This window comes from Phyllobates terribilis, unplaced genomic scaffold (genome assembly GCF_046119375.1).
Source record: "Phyllobates terribilis strain yellow unplaced genomic scaffold, ASM4611937v1 Scaffold_200__1_contigs__length_3551848, whole genome shotgun sequence".
Lineage (NCBI taxonomy): Eukaryota > Metazoa > Chordata > Amphibia > Anura > Dendrobatidae > Phyllobates > Phyllobates terribilis.
This window is the reverse complement of record NW_027362960.1, coordinates 3305404-3323068: the sequence shown is the minus strand read 5'-3', so window position 1 is coordinate 3323068 and position 17665 is coordinate 3305404. Positions and strand designations below refer to the sequence as shown.

Sequence of the window (17665 nt, the reverse complement as noted above, 5' to 3'; positions counted from 1 at the left end):
AGACCCCGGGTCTTCACAGTTTCTTATTAGACTATGAACTGTCATTGTCTTAGTGAATAATTCTATAAATTTACATAACTTGCTATTTTTACAGAGAGTTTAAATTAGAAATGTTCAAAAATATAAAATTCAAGGATATTTTTTGTTCAAAAATAATAATTGGTTTTATTCTTGGCAGATGACTGTACCAGGAGATCAGAGGGACAGCTGGTATCTTCAATTTTTAAATCAGATGTTCTTGAGATCCAACAGAATACAATTGAAGTGAATGCCATTACTCCAGATGTACCATCATTCCTTCACAGCAAAAATCTGTCATCTGATCCTTTGAAACAGGTCCTGTCTTCAGATTCATTGCCAACTACTAAGGAAAATCAAAGTCACAAAATAAGCATTAAAAAACAAATTGCTCCTAAAGCAAAGACGAAATTTTCACGCTCAGAATATGGGAATAGTTTTCCTCTCCAAAAGTGTTTTCCTAAACATCAAAAAATTCACAAAGCAGAAAATAGATTTTCTTGCTTCAAGTGTGGGAAATGTTTTAGGCAGAAATCAAATCTTGTAAGGCATGAGAGAACCCACACAGGGGAGAAGCCTTTTTCCTGTGCAGAATGTGAGAAATGTTTTAACCGGAAAAGTAATCTTGTAATACACCAGAAAACTCACGGAGGTGAGAAGCGTTATTCATGTTCAGAATGTGGGAAATGTTTTAACGATAAATCATACTTTGTTAAGCACCGGAGAACTCACACAGGTGAGAAGCCTTATTCATGTTCAGAATGTGGGAAGTGTTTTAACGATAAATCATATTTTGATAAGCATCAGAGAACCCATACGGGTGAGAACCCTTATTCATGTTCAGAATGTGGTAAGTGTTTTAACCAGAAAGGACATCTTGATAGCCACTGGAGAACCCACACGGGGGAGAAGCCTTTTTCCTGTTCAGAATGTGGGAAATGTTTTAACCACAAATCAAATTGTGTTAAGCACCAGAGAACTCACACAGGGGAGAAGCCTTATTCATGTTCAGAATGTGGGAAGTGTTTTAACGATAAATCTTATTTTGCTAAGCACCAGAGAAGTCACACAGGTGAGAAGCCTTATTCATGTTCAGAATGTGGTAAGTGCTTTAACCAGAAAGGGCATCTTGATAGCCACTGGAGAACCCACACGGGGGAAAAGCCTTTTTCCTGTTCAGAATGTGGGAAATGTTTTAACCACAAATCAAATTTTGTTAAGCATCAGAGAACTCACACAGGGGAGAAGCCTTATTCATGTTCCGAATGTGGGAAGTGTTTTAACGATAAATCATATTTTGATAAGCACCAGAGAACTCACACAGGTGAGAAGCCTTATTCATGTTCAGAATGTGGGAAATGTTTTAACCAGAAAGGGCATCTTGATAGCCACTGGAGAACCCACACGGGGGAGAAGCCTTTTTCCTGTTCAGATTGTGGGAAATGTTTTAACCACAAATCACGTCTTGTTGCGCACCAGCGAACTCACACAGGGGAGAAGCCTTATTCATGTTCAGAATGTGGGAAGTGTTTTAACGATAAATCATATTTTGATAAGCACCAGAGAACTCACACAGGTGAGAAGCCTTATTCATGATCAGAATGTGGGAAGTGTTTTAACCAGAAAGGGCATATTGATAGCCACTGGAGAACCCACACAGGGGAGAAGCCTTTTTAATGTTTAGATTGTGGGAAATCACCTTCCGTGTCAGCACCGTTCTTGTGGTTTTGAGACTTGCATTCTCGGGCTTATGTGAGGTTGCTTCATCACACAAGTCCTGCCCCAAATCGGCTTCAATCGGCTTCAACGTCTCTGCCTTCGGACGTGTTGAACATCAAAAGGAAGCCAGGGCTGCAACTGCGCTCCGACTTCCTCTTAATGTTTGATTTGTTTGAAGGTCGGGACAGTAACGCCAGCACTGATTGGGTGCAAGGCTCAAAATTACCTCACATGAGCCTTGGGAATGTAAATGCTGTCACCGCTGGATTGGAAAGTGTAAGTAAGTGTGTAATTGTTTTTATTTTAACAGGATCAAACATGAGGAATGAAAAGGGGTTGTCAATGTAGTGGACAACCCTTTAAACATCAAAAATCCCACATAGAGACTAGTCATTATCATACCTAGAGTGTGAAAATGATTTTCTGGAAAATCGTATCTTGTTGACCATCAAAAACAACTCAGACGGGGAGGGAAACTATATATGTTATTGTCAAACTGTACAAAAACAGTATAAATAAATGAGATATCACTTTAAACTGACTGTATTTTTTGGACTATAAGACACACTATTAGCAAGAAAAAAATCTTGCTAATAATTGAGAGCGTCTTGTAGACTGGAGACAGATTTCTGTGACAGAGGAGAACAATGAGACAGTGTCCTTCCTCATCACTGAAAGAACAGCTCCACACTTATCTGACTGATTGGTGCAGAGCAGGAGAGGAAGGTACTGGGACCTGCACTGAGTCTGCACATCCTGAGTGAGCAGCTGAAGAACCTTCGACCCGACTAGCTCAAGGACCTTTCAGATCATGTAATCAATCACATGACCTTAAAAGAATTACAAAATGGGGTCATGTGTGTATATATAGTGTATGTGTATGCAAATGTGTATATTTAGTAGAGCTGTATATATTTACTGTAAGTGTGCATACAGTGGCATGTAAAAGTTTGTGCACCCGTGGTCAAAATTACTGTTATTGAGAACAGTTAAGCAAGTTGAATATTAAATGATCTCTGAAATGCCTAAAGTTAAAGATGACACATTTCCTTTGTATATTAAACAAAAGAAAAAAATATATTGTAATTTTTTTACATTTTAAAAATTAGAAAAAGGAAAATGAGCCGATGCAAAAGTTTAGGCATTCTTTGAGATTTGTGTGCTTAGATAACTTTGACCAAGGTTTCAGACCTTAATTAGCCTGTTAGAGTTATGGATTTTTCATGGGTGTGTGGCCTATGGATATTGAAACCCTTTATCAGGGGGGTGCAATTATTAGGCAGCTTATTTTTCTCAGGCAAAATGGGCCAAAAAGAGTTTTAACTGACTATAAAAACTCAAAAATGGTTAAGTCTTACAGAGGGATGCAGCACTCCTTAAATTGCTCAAATATTGGATGTGATCACAGAACCTTCAAAAGTGTATAGGGTCACAAAAGAAAAAAAAAGAATAGCATTAACTGCAAAAGATTTCAGAAGACTCAAATGTGAAGCAACCAGGAATATATTATCCTCCAGTGCTATTGTATTCCAGAACAGCAGCCTCCCTGGAGGCCCAGAAGTACAAGATGTTCAGTGCTCAGAGACAAGGCTAAGGCTGAATACCGACCACCACTGAACAAGACACAAGAAAAGACTTGGCCAAGAAATATCAGAAGACAGATTTTTCAAAGGTTTTATGGACTGCTGAAAGTGACTCTTGACGGACCAGATGGATGGACCCGTGGCTGGATCAGTAATAGGCACAGACCTCAACTTCGACTGGTATGCTGGTATTATTACAGATGAACTAGTTGGACATTTTCAAGTTACAATTAGGTGTAAAATCAACTCCCAAACCCCCTGCCAGTTTTTAGAAGACACTTTAAGCAGAGGTACAGAAAAATCTTCATCTTTCAAAAAAAAAAAACAGTATTGTTCTGCAGGACAATTCTCAATCACAGCATCAAAGTCTTGACTGCTCGGTGTCGAAAAGGTCTTAAAGATTAAAAAATAATGACATATTGAAATGGCCTTTTCCTCATTGGACCTAAACCGTAGAGTGAACTTTCGAGCTTTTCTTAAACTCGATATTTATGGTGAAGGAAAACAGTCCCCTCTGTGATCAGTGTCTGGGACTATGGTTGGTGCTGCCCACAAAGATGATCGTCAACAGATTAAGAAACTAATGGACTCCATGGATGGATGGCTTATCACTGGTATTGAAAAGAATGGTGGATATATTGGTCACTGTTATATTTTTATTAAATGTCAGAAATGTATTTTTGGACATTGAGTTGTTTGGTTCTTATCCTCACTATACCAGATGAAAATAAACAATAAAGATGGAAAATTTACATTTTTCACATAGTTGCATAATAATTCTGGACACAGAGATATTCTCCTAAGACAACACCTCACTTTTACTTTCTTAAATATTCAGGTTTATTACCCTTTGAATTGACCAACAGCACTGGAGATGTTAAATAATAAAGGTAATCATCAAAAATACAAATAATCGTGCACACAGTGTAGAGTAGGCGGTAGAGTTAGAAGACCTCTTCTTTCTAGAACTTATCATGGAGTGGTGAGATGTGTACAAATAAACCATTAAAATATTGTTACGGATCCGGGAGGTGGAACCTCTGTGCTGCGGTGCAAGGAGGGACCCAGAGGGGCGTAACTAGGTATCAACTCGGAGCGACCAAGGTCGTACGGCGGCTCAATCGACTCTGTGACCAGGGAGGGTCCGAGCAGAGGGACCAGGTGCTACTCTGTGGATGACCTTGTAAGGGAGCAGGTGACTCCCACGGTACAGATAGTTGGGACTGACCGGTATTGCAGATGGGCACAGCAGGCAGGCTGACGAGTGATCCGGATAGATGGACTGGCAGACACGGCAGGCGACAGGCAAGAGTCTCTAGGTAGGCTGACAGGTGGTCACGGCAAGTGGCGGGCAGGAGCCTCCAGGTAGGCACGGCAGGTAGCAAGCAGGAGCCTCCAGGTAGGCACGGCAGGTAGCAAGCAGGAGCCTTGGTAGGCACGGCAGGTAGCAAGCAGGAGCCTCCAGGTAGGCACGGCTGATAGCAGGCAGGTGCTTCCAGGTAAGCAGATGGGCAGAGCCCATAGACAGACTGGCGGGATGAACAGAAGACAGACTGTCGGGCTGGAGAGTAATCAGGCTGGCGGGCTGGACTGGAAGTCAGGCTGGCGGACAGGACTGGAAGTCAGGCTGGCGGACAGGACTGGAAGTCAGGCTGGCGGACAGAACTGGACGTCAGGCTGGTGGACAGGACTGGAAATCAGGCTGGCAGACAGGACTAGTAGTCAGGCTAGCAGCGGGACCTGAGGGCTGAAGCAGAGGTAAGTACACTGTGAAACAATTATTTCTCGGGCACCTCCATTTTGGAGGAGGTGCCTTATATATGGGAGGACCGGGGACTCCTTAAGACGGCACGCGCGGCCCCTTTAATAGAGAGGGAGCGAGTGCGCGCCCTAAGCACAGTGCCCGGGAAGCTGCGCGCCCCAGCAGCAGCAGGAAGAGGAGCGCCGGAGGACGCCAGACAGGGAGCGCGGAGGTGAGAGGGACGGCGTCTCTGCCTGGCAGGGGCAGAGACTCCGATGCTACAGTACCCCCCCCCCCCTCTACGCCCCCTCTTTTTTAGGCCAGAAAGAAATTTTTTAAGGAGAAGTGGGGCATGAATGTTCTCCCTGGGTTCCCAAGTTCTCTCCTCTGGGCCAAACCCCTTCCAATCCATCAGAAAAAACGTTTTTCCTCTTACCCTCTTGGTGGCCAGAATGTTCTCTACCTCAAAAACGTCCTCAGTGGAAACCGGAGCAGGGGGAGCACCTGGATTGTTGGAAGAAGAATTAAACACAACTGGTTTGAGGAGAGATACATGGAAGGAGTTGGGAATCCGCAAGGTGGCCGGGAGTTTTAACTTGTAGGCCACTGGGTTGATTTTTTTGAGGACTTCAAATGGACCAATGAACTGAGGACCCAACTTATAGGAGGGTATTTTGAGCCGGACATGTTTGGAAGAGAGCCAGACTTTATCTCCCGGACGGAATTGAGGCGGATCCAGACATCTCTTGTCAGCATGTTTCTGATGACATCACATTACATCATTCTTATAATTTCTGTAAAGCACTGTGGAATTAATGGCGCTATATAAGTGAGTACCGTATTTTTCGGACTATAAGATGCACTTTTTTCCTCCAAAATTTTGTAGGAAAGTGGTGGGTGCGTCTTATAGTCCGATATACATAAATACTGTGGCTGCAGGTGGTGGAGGATGTGGGGGGAGCAACAGCAGCAGAGTAGCAGAGCACATGAAGCATCAGCCGCATGCTGCAGCCTACACTGTACCAGCTAAAGAAAATGAATATTCACTGATCCCCATGCCCAGTATTCCTGAATTCATGAATATTCATGGACTTTAATAGTCTACAGTGTGCGTGCTACTAGGGAGAATGAATGGTGACTGCTCCCCACACACACAGTCCCAGCGTGGGGAGCAGTGACTATTCCGGCACAGCTGATCACTGTGTGAGGGCGCATAGCAGGGACGCCATGCGCGGTTCACACAGTGAGAACCCTGTCGGCAGCAGAGTTGGACACAGCGCTGGAGGAGAGATGAGGTGAGCATGATTGTTTCTTTTTTTGTATGCAGCGTGACAGGGATCAGGGGAGGCCATACATACAGGGTTGAAGGGTGCAATACATACTATGATGAGGGATGACGGGGGCCATACATACCAGGATGGGGGATGAAGGCTACCATGCATACCAGGATGGGGAATTGGGGTGCCATGCATACCAGGATGGTGAATTGGGGTGCCATGCATATCAGGATGGGGATGAGGGCCACATATTACAGGAAGGAGGGGGCCATATACACATGTGGTCAAAATTTTTGGTACCCCTCGTTTAATGAAAGAAATACCCACAATGGTCACAGAAATAACTTGAATCTGACAAAATTAATAATAAATTAAAAATCGATGAAAATGAACAAATGAAAGTCAGTCATTGCTTTTCAACCCTGCTTCCACAGAATTAAAAAAAAAAATTAAACTCATGAAATAGGCCTGGACAGAAATGATGGCACCCCTGAAAATAATGTGACAAAAGGACATGTTAAATCAAGTTGTGTCCACTAATTAGCATCACAGATGTCTACAATCTTGTAATCAGTCAGTGGGCCTGCATATAGGGCTACAGATACTCACTGTGCTGTTTGGTGACATGGTGTGGACCAAACTCTGTTACGGATTCAGGTGGTGGAACCTCTGTGCTGCGGTGCAAGGAGGGAACAGAGAGGCGTAACTAGGTATCAACTCAGACTGACCAAGCTCGTACGGCGGCTCAATCGACTCCGTGACCAGGGAAGGACCGAGAAGAGGGACCAGGTGCTACTCTGGGCCAGAACTTGTATGAGACCAGGTGACTCCCACGGGTCAGAAGGCAGGGACTGACCAGTATAGTAGATGGGCACAGCAGGCAGGCTGGCGGGTGATCCAGGTAGACGGACTGCCAGACACGGCAGGTAACAAGCAGGAGCCTCCAGGTAGGCACGGCAGGTAACAAGCAGGAACCTCCAGGTAGGCACGGCAGGTAACAAGCAGGAACCTCCAGGTAGGCATGGCAGGTAGCAAGCAGGAGCCTCCAGGTAGGCTGGCTGGTAGGCACGGCAGGTGCTACCAGGTAAGCAAGTGGGTTGGCAGGCACGGCAGGTAACAAGAAGGAGCCTCCAGGTAGGCTGGCTGGTAGGCACGGCAGGTAACGGGCAGGTGCTTCCAGGTAAGCAGGCGGGCAGAGCCCATAGACTGACTGGCGGACTGAACGAAAGACAGACTGTTGGGCTGGAGAGTAGTCAGGCTGGCGGACTGGACTGGTAGTCAGGCTGGCGGACTGGACTGGTAGTCAGGCAGGCAGCGGAACCTGAGGGCTGAAGCAGAGGTAAGTACACAATGCTACAACTTTGCTCGGGCAAAGTGCCTTATATATGGGAGGTCCTCTGGCCATTGGCCGGGGACTCCTTAGGAGGGCGCACTCGGCCCCTTTAAGAAGGAGGGAGCGTGCGTGCCCTAAGCACAGTGCCCGGGAAGCTGCGTGCGCCGGCAGCCGCAGGAGTGCCGGAGGATGCTGGGCGGGGAGCGTGGCGGAAAGAGGGACGGCATCTCTACCTGTCAGGGGACAGAGACGTCGATACTACACACTCAACATGGACCAGAGGAAGCAAAGGAAAGAGTTGTCTCAGGAGATTAGAAAGAAAATTATAGACAAGCATGTTAAAGGCAAAGGCTATAAGACCATCTCGAAGCAGCTTGATGTTCCTGTGACTACAGTTGCACATATTATTCAGAAATTTAAGATCCATGGGACTGTAGCCAATCTCCCTGGATGTGGCCGCAGAAGGAAAATTGATGACAAATCACAGAGACGGATAATACGAATGGCAACAAAAGAGCTCAGAATAACTTCTAAAAAGATTAAAGGTGAACTTCAAGCTCAAGGAACATCAGTGTCAGATCGCACCATCCGTCATTGTTTGATCCAAAGTGGACATCATGGGAGACGACCAAGGAGAACACCATTGTTGAAAAAAAATCACAAAAAAGCCAGACTGGAATTTGCCAAACTACATGTTGACAAGCCACAAAGCCTCTGGGAGAATGTCCTATGGACAGATGAGACGAAAATGGAAGTTTTTGGCAAGGCACATCAGCTCTATGTTCACAGATGGAAAAATGAAGCATATCAAGAAAAGAACAATTTCCCTACTGTGAAACATGGAAGAGGCTCTGTTATGTTCTGGGGCTGCTTTTCTGACACATGGTGTCTTGAATTTGTGCATGGTACAATGAAATCTCAAGACTATATCAAGGGATTCTAGAGAGAAATGTGCTGCCCAGTGTTAGAAAGCTTCGTCTCAGTCGCAGGTCATGGGTCTTGCAACAGGATAATGACCCAAAACACACAGCTAAAAACACCCAAGAATGGCTAAGAGGAAAGCATTGGACTATTCTGAAGTGGCCTTCTATGAGCCCTCACCTTAATCCTATTGAGCATCTTTGGAAAGAGCTGAAACATGGCGTCTGGAAAAGGCAACCTTCAAACACAAGATAGCTGGAGCAGTTTGCTCATGAGGAGTGGACCAAAATACCTGTCGAGATGTAGAAGTCTCATTGACAGTTACAGGAATCTTTTGATTGCAGTGATTGCCTCAAAAGGTTGTTCAACAAAATATTAAGTTAAGAAGAACCATCATTTCTGTCCAGGCCGATTTCATGAGTTTAATTTTTTAAACATTTCTGTGGAAGCAGAAAAGCAATGTTTGACTTTCATTTGTTCATTTTCATAGATTTTTAATTTATTATTACTTTTGTCAGATTCAAGTTATTTCTGTGACCATTGTGGGTTTTTCTTTCATTAAATGAGGGGTACTAACAATTATTACCTGTCTCTCCATAACCAGGATTACACAGTAGTGAAGAAGACCTCTAGTGAGCACTGTCAGGACCCTGTGTCTGAGGGATGGGGAAGACCCCTGAGCCCAATCACAGGGCCTCCACCTCATCCCCTGATGCATGAGGACATCAATAACCAGAAGATCCTAGAACTCACCTACAAGATGATTGAGCTGCTGACTGGAGAGGTGACACTGCTGGGAATGCTGGGACATTATACAGTAAAGCTATGAAGGTATCAGGGGGATGACGGTATCATTGTATATGTCAGGTTCCTATAAGGTGTCAGGATGTCGCCATCTATTTCTCCATGGAGGAGTGGGAGTATTTAGAAGGACACAAAGATCTGTACAAGGACGTCATGATGGAGGTTCCCCAGCCCCTCACATCACCAGGTAATAGACAGGACTAAATACACATGGCCTATAATTATCTGTATGTAAAGAATGAATTCAGCCCCTGTATGTGTTTCCTCCAGATCTATCCAGTAAGAGGACAACACCAGAGAGATGTCCCCGTTCTCTTCTTCCACAGGACTGTAAACAAGAAGATCCCAATGTTCCTCAGGATCATCAGGTAGAGAGAAGGTGTCATGTGATCTCTATAATATGTAGATGGCTGTGAAGGTCTTGTGTTCAGTCTTGTTTTATCCACCAATATTATATGTTTTATACTTGGGTAAAGAGGACAGTGGAAATGGCAGGATTAGAGTTGATCGTAGATGTGACTTCTCCATCTGTCTGTGACTTTTACAATATTTGTTTCAGGGTAAAGATGTGACGCATATTAATACTACAGAGACATATGTGAGGGGTGATGAGTGGTGTAAAGAGGAGATTCAAACATATGACTACCCAGGTGAGTAGTGACCACTAAATGTAGAGAAGTTACCAATTATTCTCAGTCACAGGCTGTAGTTGCTTTATCATTGGTGCAGGGTCTGCTGTATCACAATCGTGTGATCACCATTTTGCCTCTGGATCACAACATTCTCCTCCACCCAAAACTTTTCAAATGACTTTGGGTATTTAAAGCCCTTTTCTATTGAACTTGCAACATGGACAATCCACCTACACTCTGGGATTAGAAGACTCTGAACGTTACCTGCCCAGATCTGTAATTTCAAAAATCAAATGTCAGCATAGTAGAATGTGCTGACAAATTAGAAATCACTTGAAGAGAAATTATGATTTGGCCTCTTAGAGAAAGTGAATTGTAATGATGCTGTTGACTTCTTAGAACCCTGATATCTTATTGGATGAATCTACCTTCTCTCCCTTCTGTGCTGCTGAATGTGTTCATAAGGTCCCTACAAGACCAGGTCCAGTCTTTCTGGCCAAACTCTATTTTTATAATCGACAATATTAAATGTGCAGTGAGGGCCAAGTGTGAATTTCTGTACAATAACAACAGAGTTTCCCTTTATCGTGACTTTTCAATTTCTTTTAAAACCAACTAACTTCAAAAAGGATTGCGATAAGCTGCTTAAAAAACATTACACCTCTGCCGTGATATATCTCTGTGCCATGATATATCTCTTGGACCAGAGAGTCCAAGAATAGGTGCATTCTATATGCATCCCAAAATCCACAAATGTGGTAATCCAGAAGACCAATAATTTCATGTGTGGGCACCCTTACTTAGCAAGTTTCTGGATGGATAGAGCGTGTTCTTAAACCACTGGTAAAGATAACACCCAGCCACATTCAGGACACAATGGACCTACTGAATAAACTAGCAGCTATAGGTCCTCTACCAGAAGAGCCCATCCTGGCCACCATGGATGTGGAATCTTTGTACTCTAATATCCCACACAAGGATGGATTAAATGCCTGCAAAATCTTCATGGAAAATACAAGAATTGATGCTGATTCTGTAGTGAAACTTACAAAATTCATTCTCACCCACAATTACTTTCAATTTGATAACAACATATATCTACAGGAGACTTGTACAGCGATGGGTAGAAAAATGGCTCCACAGTATGCAAATCTTTTCATGGCCAAGCTTGAAAGTGACTTTTTGTCCTCATGTCCCATCAGCCCTCTGGCCTACTATCGTTGCATTGATGATATTTTAATCATCAGGACGGAGTCTGAGCAACAGCTGAAGACGTTCCATGAACACTTTAATCAATTTCATCCCACCATCAACCTAACACTCAACTACTCCTGTACTGAAATGAACTTTTTCGACACCATCATCAAGCTACAGAACAATGAAATAGAGACATCCTTGTACCGGAAGCCAATCAACTGTCCAGCATACCTTAAATGGGACAGTTTCCATCCAAAACACATAAAAAGCTCTATTGTCTACAGCCAAGCCATCAGATACAATCAGATATGTTCCAACCCTATGGATAGAGGCAAACACCTTGGTGGCCTCAGAAAGACCTTTTTTGAATCAGGGCTACCATCCAAGAACAATTGAGAACCAGCCACCACAATATCAAGGAATCATCTCCTACATTACAAAACTAAACAAGAATGCAACCGATTGCCTCTAGTAGTTGCCTACAATCCAAATCTGGAGGCACTAAGGAGAGCTGGATGGAAACTATAACCCTTATTACAAAAAGATGCCCGATTACAATCCATATTTCCAGACTCCCCACTTCTGTATTTCAGGCAGCCCCCAAATCTAAGAAGCATCATTGTCTGAATCTCCCTGTCATCTCAACCAGCTACAGGTACCTTTCCTTGCAACCAGAAAAAATGTAAAACCTGTCTGTTTATAATTACCACAGACAAGATAAAGATCCCCAACTCACATCAGGACTACAAGATCCCAGGTACTTTCAGCTGTATCACATCCAATGTAGTGTACTTAATTATATATACCAATGTCCAGCTGGATGTGGGGAGACAGGGCAAAAACTTAGGACAAGAATGAATCATCATCACCACACAATAAAAGAAAAAAGAATATATCTACTTGTGGCTAAGCATTTTTGTCTCCCTAATCACTGCATTAAGGACATGAAACTACTGGTATTAAAAGGTAATTTCAAATCTCAGAGAGAAAGAGTCTGGGAATAAAAAATAATGGTGACGTTTGATACCTTCAGAGCAGGAATGAATGTGTCGCATGGATTTATGTCATTCTACATCAACTAAGGAATGTGCCCATCAGACTTGTGGGGTCATCATAACACTGGACCTAGTCACAATAAAACCTTCACACTCCTTATCTATGAACTGCTAAAATATTTACAGCCAGAACTGTTTATCTCCCATAGTAATAGCTCTGCTTTTCATCACCTGTCTCATCTATTGCATTGTTTCTGTGTCCTATTGTGTATAAATATGTGACTCTCCAGATTTTCGGTTATACTAGCCTGATGAAGAGGCCTAAGTAGTCTCAAAAGCTTGCAACTTGTTACCATCTTTTCAGTTAGCCATTAAAAAGTATCAACCACTGAGGACTCTCAAATCTAAATATTTTCAATCATATCTCTAAGCTAAATTTAAGACACCTCGGCTCTGCAGTATTATGAAAAGTTATCTCTGAGGGTCTAATATTTCTTTTTGAAACTCATTTAATAGAAAATATTGTCCCTTATGATAGTTCAGATTGCCAAGAGCCACAGAGACCCATACTGAAATTACCCCAGAGAGGTTTCACCACTAGGTGCTCATTTTTTTACTGATGAAGACTGTTGAGTTTGATAATTTCAGTAGATGTGTTATTGTCTATACTCAGTTTTTTACTACAGTAGTTAGTGTCCAAAATACTCTGATTTAACCCCTTCTTGTAGCCAGTTTTGTGTTCCTAATCAGGACCCATTTTTCAAATCTGACGTGTGTGAATAATTCCAAAGTTATCACAACATAATGACAAAGGATAATAGGAAACAAATGGACCTTACAGATTACTTCCAACTTCTCTTGAATCCAACAATCCCCTACATATGGTTGTACCATACTGTCTGGGCACATAGCAAGTTAAGAAAAGAAGGAGCACCATTTAGCCATTTGATTGCAGATCTCGCTGGAACAGTTTGCAGACACAATGTATTGAGGGCACTGTTCATGTTCACCTGGCAGCTCAAAAGATGACTACCATGAACAAGTTTGGCACTCTCTACTCCGTTTTCCAGATCCCACGGATTGCTTTGCTCATCACCCTTTGACCCCACTACATGGATCTAGAATTGCACAGAGACCCCTAAGCTTGGGCCACGGTGTTACCTGCTGTTTTGTGGTGTGAGATGGGAAGAAGAATAGTCAGGTAGCCGGGTTAGAACCATGAGGGCAGAGAAAAATCAGAAGACACAAGAGCATTCAGTAAATGGGCCGGGGTCACAAGTACACAAGCTGGGAGCTGAGCACAGAGGACTGAACCAGAGGAGAACAAGGCTGTATGTGACAGCTTATGGCAATATGCTTCCAGCTTTAGTAGGGCATGGTGCTCTACAGTTGGCTGAAGGAGGTAACAGATTACTGCAGCTGGACAGCACACACACTCATACTGCCAGTCTGGATGGTACTACTGGTCCCAGCAACCCTAATCTTAGTGGCTGGACAGAACATGCACCGCCCAGAGCTTCTAGCTCCTATTTCTCCTCCATTACCTGCGCCGCCTGCAGAATGAATAATGCGGCTCCTGGTGACAGAAGCAGACTTTGCAGGAGCAGATCCCAGAAGAGATGGGACACACCATTTGCAGAAGCCCTAATATAACAAAATAGCATAAAACCAGAGCAGTAAAAATCCCCATAAAGTGACTACATTTTGGACATTATAACCCTCAGTGAATTAATCTATAGAAGTAGTGACTATTTTTGACTCCACAGCCACTTTCCAGAAATTAGCACGCAGTGGATGTTGCTGAGTGAAAATTGCAAATATGCAATTTTATACCCCAACACAACACATAGTGCCCAGATTGTGCTCCAGGAGACACACACACACCGTAAATTAAGTGGGTTCATCTCACTGTAGTAATGCCAAATACATAGATGTTAAATGTGATTTGAGTACACTGCAAGGCTCAGAAGTGAGGGGGAGATTTGACTTTCTGAGAGTGGATATTGGTGGATAGGTTTATGGAAGCCATGTTGTTTTTCAAGAGCTTTTGAGCTGCTAACGTGGAAACCTCAGTTTTTCCACTGATAGATGATGAACCAGAGTGGGGACTTTTTTGTGAGATGAGTAGAAGTTTTTATTGATATTATTTTCACTAACATAACATTATTTGGTGGCTTTTTATTCCACATTTAAGAGGCAGAATGAACAAACAGTTGAACACCACGCTCCACTGGTTCATCCTGTGAAGTTTTTGTGACGAAACAGTTTCTAATCTTAATTAGCCAGATGTCTAGATTTGTTAAGCCAAGAGAAATACACTATTGTGTTTGTGAATGTATGTATTTTTCTTTGGCTGGTCAAGAAGGACATACTATTATGTGTATAATCCTAAATGTTGACTTCTCTTGGTCTGGAAACAATAATGTTTGTTAATATGCTAATTACATATTGTATTAAAGCCAGCTAATTGTTGATTTACAAGAGTCACCCTGCTATACCAACTATGTAAATTGATTAAATGCACAAACAATGTGACCTGAGCCCAGTGGAATAATATCTTCCCTTTTTTTGACCTGTGAATGTGTACTTGAAAGGACAATCGTAACTATCTAAGAGACATATGACTCTGTAGCAGTCAGAATGAAAAAGGAGAATCAGAGAGACTTTAGGACATCAGGTTGGTAGCATGGCTCCATACAGAGAGACACAGATTTGGATTCTACATGATTCCGACCTAAGGGTGCACGGCCCTGACTGGAAAGATATGGATCTGCTCCATTGACCATCAGAGCGCCCATGGATACTTTTGGCGAGACCAGGTTGGGACGGTGAAGTCACCTGGCCCCATGTATATGTTGTTTGGGGTTTCCAGTTGAGACCCTCCAGTCGCCTGGAACCCATGGAGACATTCGAAGAAGCCATATTGGGATCTGCCGGTCATCTGGCCCCATGGAAACTCTCAGAGACCAGAGTGGGACCTTCATGTCCCCTGGCCTTGTAGCTCAATGGACTATCAGCTTCCTAAGCTTGCCGCTACCTCCTCTGTGTGGGGGCCTGCCAAAAGCGGGGGGCCACTGGTTGAGGTAGTTGGGCCTGGAAGTTCCAAAGTCGTAGTTGTTCTACTCCCAGGCGGGCCAGCGGAAGAGTGAGACTGTGTAATTTTGCACCATCTTGGGTATTTGCCGGGACTGTTCTATGTGTTTATTGTCCGTTTGGTGGTTTTACCCTCAACATGTGTTGTCTGAGTAGTATTATGACCATGGAAGACCCCGGGTCTTCACAGTTTCTTATTAGACTATGAACTGTCATTGTCTTAGTGAATAATTCTATAAATTTACATAACTTGCTATTTTTACAGAGAGTTTAAATTAGAAATGTTCAAAAATATAAAATTCAAGGATATTTTTTGTTCAAAAATAATAATTGGTTTTATTCTTGGCAGATGACTGTACCAGGAGATCAGAGGGACAGCTGGTATCTTCAATTTTTAAATCAGATGTTCTTGAGATCCAACAGAATACAATTGAAGTGAATGCCATTACTCCAGATGTACCATCATTCCTTCACAGCAAAAATCTGTCATCTGATCCTTTGAAACAGGTCCTGTCTTCAGATTCATTGCCAACTACTAAGGAAAATCAAAGTCACAAAATAAGCATTAAAAAACAAATTGCTCCTAAAGCAAAGACGAAATTTTCACGCTCAGAATATGGGAATAGTTTTCCTCTCCAAAAGTGTTTTCCTAAACATCAAAAAATTCACAAAGCAGAAAATAGATTTTCTTGCTTCAAGTGTGGGAAATGTTTTAGGCAGAAATCAAATCTTGTAAGGCATGAGAGAACCCACACAGGGGAGAAGCCTTTTTCCTGTGCAGAATGTGAGAAATGTTTTAACCGGAAAAGTAATCTTGTAATACACCAGAAAACTCACGGAGGTGAGAAGCGTTATTCATGTTCAGAATGTGGGAAATGTTTTAACGATAAATCATACTTTGTTAAGCACCGGAGAACTCACACAGGTGAGAAGCCTTATTCATGTTCAGAATGTGGGAAGTGTTTTAACGATAAATCATATTTTGATAAGCATCAGAGAACCCATACGGGTGAGAACCCTTATTCATGTTCAGAATGTGGTAAGTGTTTTAACCAGAAAGGACATCTTGATAGCCACTGGAGAACCCACACGGGGGAGAAGCCTTTTTCCTGTTCAGAATGTGGGAAATGTTTTAACCACAAATCAAATTGTGTTAAGCACCAGAGAACTCACACAGGGGAGAAGCCTTATTCATGTTCAGAATGTGGGAAGTGTTTTAACGATAAATCTTATTTTGCTAAGCACCAGAGAAGTCACACAGGTGAGAAGCCTTATTCATGTTCAGAATGTGGTAAGTGCTTTAACCAGAAAGGGCATCTTGATAGCCACTGGAGAACCCACACGGGGGAAAAGCCTTTTTCCTGTTCAGAATGTGGGAAATGTTTTAACCACAAATCAAATTTTGTTAAGCATCAGAGAACTCACACAGGGGAGAAGCCTTATTCATGTTCCGAATGTGGGAAGTGTTTTAACGATAAATCATATTTTGATAAGCACCAGAGAACTCACACAGGTGAGAAGCCTTATTCATGTTCAGAATGTGGGAAATGTTTTAACCAGAAAGGGCATCTTGATAGCCACTGGAGAACCCACACGGGGGAGAAGCCTTTTTCCTGTTCAGATTGTGGGAAATGTTTTAACCACAAATCACGTCTTGTTGCGCACCAGCGAACTCACACAGGGGAGAAGCCTTATTCATGTTCAGAATGTGGGAAGTGTTTTAACGATAAATCATATTTTGATAAGCACCAGAGAACTCACACAGGTGAGAAGCCTTATTCATGATCAGAATGTGGGAAGTGTTTTAACCAGAAAGGGCATATTGATAGCCACTGGAGAACCCACACAGGGGAGAAGCCTTTTTAATGTTTAGATTGTGGGAAATCACCTTCCGTGTCAGCACCGTTCTTGTGGTTTTGAGACTTGCATTCTCGGGCTTATGTGAGGTTGCTTCATCACACAAGTCCTGCCCCAAATCGGCTTCAATCGGCTTCAACGTCTCTGCCTTCGGACGTGTTGAACATCAAAAGGAAGCCAGGGCTGCAACTGCGCTCCGACTTCCTCTTAATGTTTGATTTGTTTGAAGGTCGGGACAGTAACGCCAGCACTGATTGGGTGCAAGGCTCAAAATTACCTCACATGAGCCTTGGGAATGTAAATGCTGTCACCGCTGGATTGGAAAGTGTAAGTAAGTGTGTAATTGTTTTTATTTTAACAGGATCAAACATGAGGAATGAAAAGGGGTTGTCAATGTAGTGGACAACCCTTTAAACATCAAAAATCCCACATAGAGACTAGTCATTATCATACCTAGAGTGTGAAAATGATTTTCTGGAAAATCGTATCTTGTTG

General features: G+C 42.9%; 1 protein-coding gene across 1 annotated transcript in view; it reads left to right on the top strand.

Annotated features, from left to right (window-relative positions):
* LOC141213612 (uncharacterized) overlaps nt 1–17665 on the top strand; it is an 88837-nt gene that overhangs the window by 37239 nt on the left and 33933 nt on the right. The window contains exons 7-12 of the mRNA XM_073665220.1: nt 179–336; nt 9197–9376; nt 9460–9583; nt 9667–9764; nt 9956–10046; nt 15663–15820. Coding sequence (XP_073521321.1) covers nt 179–336; nt 9197–9376; nt 9460–9583; nt 9667–9764; nt 9956–10046; nt 15663–15820 — 809 coding nt within the window. The remainder of the gene's footprint in view (nt 1–178; nt 337–9196; nt 9377–9459; nt 9584–9666; nt 9765–9955; nt 10047–15662; nt 15821–17665) is intronic.